The sequence below is a fragment of the Coenobita brevimanus genome, chromosome 70 (assembly GCF_032717465.1).
Source record: "Coenobita brevimanus isolate Jiangsu-jjx chromosome 70, ASM3271746v2, whole genome shotgun sequence".
Classification (NCBI taxonomy): domain Eukaryota; kingdom Metazoa; phylum Arthropoda; class Malacostraca; order Decapoda; family Coenobitidae; genus Coenobita; species Coenobita brevimanus.
This window is the reverse complement of record NC_137023.1, coordinates 518,342-523,341: the sequence shown is the minus strand read 5'-3', so window position 1 is coordinate 523,341 and position 5,000 is coordinate 518,342. Positions and strand designations below refer to the sequence as shown.

The following is a 5,000-nucleotide window of genomic DNA, read 5'->3' as shown; positions in this document are numbered from 1 at the left end:
GTGTGTTGATTTCTCTCTCTCTCTCTCTCTCTCTCTCTCTCTCTCTCTGCATGTGTGTGTTGATTTCTCTCTCTCTCTCTCTCTCTCTCTCTCTCTCTGCATGTGTGTGTTGATTTCTCTCTCTCTCTCTCTCTCTCTCTCTCTCTCTCTCTCTCTCTGCATGTGTGTGTTGATTTCTTTCTCTCTCTCTCTCTCTCTCTCTCTCTGCATGTGTGTGTTGATTTCTTTCTCTCTCTCTCTCTCTCTCTCTCTCTCTCTCTCTCTGCATGTGTGTGTTGATTTCTTTCTCTCTCTCTCTCTCTCTCTCTCTCTCTCTCTCTTTGTGTGTGTGCGTGTGTGTGTTTTCTGTGTGTGTGTGTGTGTGTGTGTGTCTCTCTCTCTCTCTCTCTCTCTCTCTCTTTGTGTGTGTGCGTGTGTGTGTTTTCTGTGTGTGTGTGTGTGTGTGTGTGTGTGTGTGTGTGTGTGTGTGTGTCTCTCTCTCTCTCTCTCTCTCTCTCTCTCTCTCTCTCTTTCACTCCCTCTCTGCATGTGTGTGTGTTGATTTCTCTCTCTCTCTCTCTCTCTCTCTCTCTCTCTCTCTCGTGTGTGTGTGTGTGTGTGTGTGTGTGTGTTCTCTCTCTCTCTCTCTCTCTCTCTCTCTCTCAAGTGACCTGGCTATCGTGGCAGGTCACCGTCTCTACCCAGGGTCATTGTGTGGGGGGAGGGGGGGAGATGCCGTGAGAGGACGAGAGAGGAGGTGGGGAGGGGAGGGGAGGGGAGTGAGAGAGGGGGAGTGGAGGGAAGTGAAGGGAGAAGGATGGGGGAGGAACTAGATGAGAGGGAGGGGAGGGGAGGGGAGGGGAGGGGAGTAAAAGAGAGAGGGAGAGAAAGGAGGGAAGTGAAGGGAGAAGGATGGGGGAGGAACTAGATGAGAGGGAGGGGGAGGGGAGGGGAGGGGAGATGGAGGGGAGGGGAGGGGAGATGGAGTGAGAGGACGAGAGAAGGGCTTGAGGCTATTGAAAAGGAGAAACTATAAAAACTATAACAACTGTATACTGCTACTACTACTACTACTGTGGCTACTACTACTACTACTGTGGCTACTACTACTACTACTACTGTGACTACTACTACTACTACTACTACAATGATGATGACAATGACGACTACGACAAGGATATTATAAAATGATAATATAAATAATAATAATGATAATAATAATAATAATAATAATAATCTGCCTCACCCATTCCAGCAGACTGAGCCGTTATTTAACTTGCTGTCATTTATTCAGATACGCTTACATACACACACACACACACACACAGGCACACACACACACATACATACATTTACTATATATACTTACACATTTACTATATATACTTACACATTTACTATATATATACTTACACATTTACTATATATACTTACACATTTACTATATATACTTACACATTTACTATATATACTTACACATTTACTATATATACTTACACATTTACTATATATACTTACACATTTACTATATATACTTACACATTTACTAGATATACTTACACATTTACTATATATACTTACACATTTACTAGATATACTTACGCATTTTTCTATATTTTTGCTGAGAATGAGAGACTGACCAGGAGAGTATGTGATTAGGGTGGAGGGATGGATTTGGCTAGTAACCAAGGAGATTCAGTCCTATCTCATCGGATTCCATGCAATCACCACTGTAGGCCTCTCGGGTAAGGAAGCTTCCTAACACCTTTTCCTAGGCGATTTATTACACCTTCCTGTCCTCCTCAGTGTTACGTAAATCCTTCCAATATCGCCTCACATGACATGCATAACATACAAAGGATATTAACCAATCCTAGCCAAAAATAAATCGCTAAGGAAGAGGTGCTAGGGGAGGGAGTAGGTCAGGTCATTGAGGGGAAGGAGGAGGTCAGGGAGGGGGAGGGGGAGGGGGAAGGATAGCGTAACAAAGGATATTAACCAGTCCTAGCCAAGCATAAATAGCTAAGGAAGAGGTGCTAGGGGAGGGAGTAGCTCAGGTCATTGAGGGGGAGGGAGGGGGTCAGGGACGGGTCAGGGAGGGGTCAGGGAGGCTAGTTTCTCTCCCTTCCTTGAGTAACTTCACCAGCCTCTTCCCCTCCCTCACCCCGGTCGCCATAGCCCCGTCAACGGTGCCCAAAATAAATCGCTAAGGAAGAGGTGCTGGGGGAGGGGATAGGTCAGGTCATAGAGGGGAGAGAGGGGGGGTTAGGTCAGGGGAGGGGGAGGGGTCAGGGAGGGGGAAAGGAGGGAGAAGGGAGCTGGTTTATCTCCCTTCCTTCAGTAATTTCACTATCCTCCTCCCCTCCCTCACCCCCGTTGCCATCGCCCCGTCAACGGTACCGTAACGGGTGTCGTGGGTGTGCTCCCCCGCCCACAGCACCACCGTTGTCCCGTTACCGTTGCGCAGCGGTCGGGCCAGCTCACTCCGTTGCCGTAAGCCCGCTCTATCCCCGTCAACGGTTACGAAGCTCGAAAAGGACCCGCGAGCCCAGGGATTGCTGGCCCAACGCGTCCGCCGGAAGAAGGTAGGCTCCGGGATTGGCTGGGCGAGGACCCGGCTCAGGAGGTAGAGGACGTGCTGCCTAACCTCGGACTTAGGCAGCTCCTCCATGTACATAGAGCTGAAGCCGGTGACAAAGAGCTGTAGTACTGCCTCCTGCCTGTGTACACTGCTAATGCACACCACGCCCCTCAGCCACCACATCCCGGGGGGCAGATCCCAGTGTCCCCAGAAGATGTGCAGTTCTAGGGGCCTCTCCCCCCACCACCTCGCCCCCCACCCCACCTGCACCTTGTTCGCCACACCCAGACGCACGCAGGTGAGGGCGGTGCGGTAGGAGGGCGGGAGGGCGGGGCGGAAGATGTGGGCGTGCTGCTCCTGAAGATGGGCGACGGAGGCGGTGACGAGGACGTGTCTGGCCAGGTATGTCTCGCCTCCCGCGGTCACCACCAGCACCCGGTCCGTCTCCCGGTCGTCCCAGTAAATCCTACAGACCGGGGACGACAGCACGACCACGGACGGGGGTAGACCGGCCGTGAGGTACGTGAGGAGCGTGTCGTACCCGTCCTTCCACTGGTAATTCCGGCCCAGGTCCACGTACCGGTCCGCGTCACGTGCAGACATCTCTAGCCAGTGACCATTGCCGGTCTCGTTGTTCATGGTCTGGTGTAGGTAGTGACGCAGGCCTACCGAGTCTCTGCCTACCATACCGCACTCCTGTAGCCTGTGGAGGAAGTGCCCTGCGAGGCTGGTGTGGTGGTGGTCCTGCATTGCCCCGGCTGCCTTGCCTTCCTCTATCAGCGCCTAGGCCAGGGCGAGGCGCTGGAAGTCTACGGGCTCCCCCACCTCGTTCACGGCCCGCACCTCCCAGGCCTCAGGCGGGAGTGGCGTGTCAAGCTGGCCAAGGCGATCGGCGAGTCGATGCAAAGGGTTCCGCGCGTCGCCGTGGATCCACTCCGCCCCCTCCTCCACCACCACACCTCCCCCCTCCACCACCACACCCCCCTCCACCACCACACCCCCCTGCCTAAACGTACTCACTCGACCTCCCACTTTATGCTGGGCTTCGAGTACCACAATGTCGAGGATGGAGTGCGACAACAGGACACGTGCTGCGGTGAGCCCTGCCACACCTGCCCCCACCACCACCACACTTACGCGGTTCGCCACACCACCACACCACACGCTGAAGTCCCCGTCGATCTGCTCACGGGAAGGCGTCAAGAATTCACTGTTATTATGCATTATTTTTCGCGCCTATCCCCCTGTTTATGACCTCCAGTCCTACCTTTTAAAACGCTTGAGGTAACGGAGGTGGAGACAGGGGATGAGGTGGAGGAATGGGGTGGAGAGACGAGAGTATGAGTGGGGATGAGGTGGAGGGATGAGGTGGAGAGAGAAGGATGAGGTGGAAAGGTAGGGTAAGATATAGTAAAGTCTGTAAGTAGGTAGGCAGGTAGGTAGGTAGGTAGGTAGGTAGGTAGGCGGGTAGGTAGGTAGGTAGGTAGGTAGGTAGGCGGGTAGGTAGGTAGGTAGGTAGGTAGGTAGGGTAAAATTCGGTAGGCAGGTAGGTAGGTAGGTAGGCAGGTAGGTAGGTAGGTAGGTAGGGTAAAATTCGGTAGGCAGGTAGGTTGGTAGGTAGGTAGGTAGGCAGGTAGGTAGGTAGGCAGGTAGGTAGGTAGGTAGGTAGGTAGGTAGGTAGGCGGGTAGGTGGGTAGGTAGGTAGGTGGGTAGGTAGGGTAAGATTCGGTAGGTAGGTAGGTAGGTAGGTAGGTAGGTAGGCAGGTAGGTAGGTAGGTAGGTAGGCAGGTAGGTAGGTAGGCAGGTAGGTAGGTAGGTAGGTAGGCAGGTAGGTAGGTAGGTAGGAGGGTAGGTGGGTAGGTAGGTAGGTAGGTAGGTAGGGTAAGATTCGGTAGGTAGGTAGGTAGGTAGGTAGGTAGGGTAAGATTCGGTAGGTAGGTAGGTAGGTAGGTAGGCAGGTAGGTAGGTAGGTAGGCAGGTAGGTAGGTAGGTAGGTAGGTAGGGTAAAAAAAATATTCCTAGCCATAAGGACCAAAATTCCACGCATCACTATGGGATTCTCGCCTCTATTGCTCCTGTGGTAGTTGTGGTAGCTGGAATGGTGGTAGTTGTGGTAGTTCATGGTGGGTGTGGTGGTGGTAGTTGTGGTAGGTGATGGTGGTTGTGGATGTGGTGGTTGTGGTCTGTCTGTCTGTCTGTCTGTCTCTCTCTCTCTCTCTCTCTCTCTAAGCATCACCATTTTTCCTCCATTTCCCCTCCTCCCCCTCCCCCCTCCCACCCCCCTCCCCATCTTCTCTCTCCTTCCCTCTCCCCACTCCTCCCCTCTCTCCCCTCCCCCTCCCCCTCCCTCTCCCCTACCCCATCCCTCCCTTCTCACCTCCCCCCACCTCCTCTAGTGTCGTCCTCCCCCTCCCCCTCCCCTCCTCCCCTCTCCCCCTCC

General features: G+C 53.3%; 1 protein-coding gene across 1 annotated transcript in view; it reads right to left on the bottom strand.

The window, feature by feature from the left end:
* Positions 1-2,302: 2,302 nt before the first annotated feature.
* The window catches only part of LOC145406332 (peroxisomal N(1)-acetyl-spermine/spermidine oxidase-like), a 74,831-nt gene continuing 72,133 nt past the window's right edge, over positions 2,303-5,000 (bottom strand). Inside the window, exons 3-4 of the mRNA XM_080277494.1 lie at positions 3,554-3,742; positions 2,303-3,343 (exon numbers count right to left, since the gene is read on the bottom strand). Coding sequence (XP_080133620.1) covers positions 2,303-3,343; positions 3,554-3,742 — 1,230 coding nt within the window. The remainder of the gene's footprint in view (positions 3,344-3,553; positions 3,743-5,000) is intronic.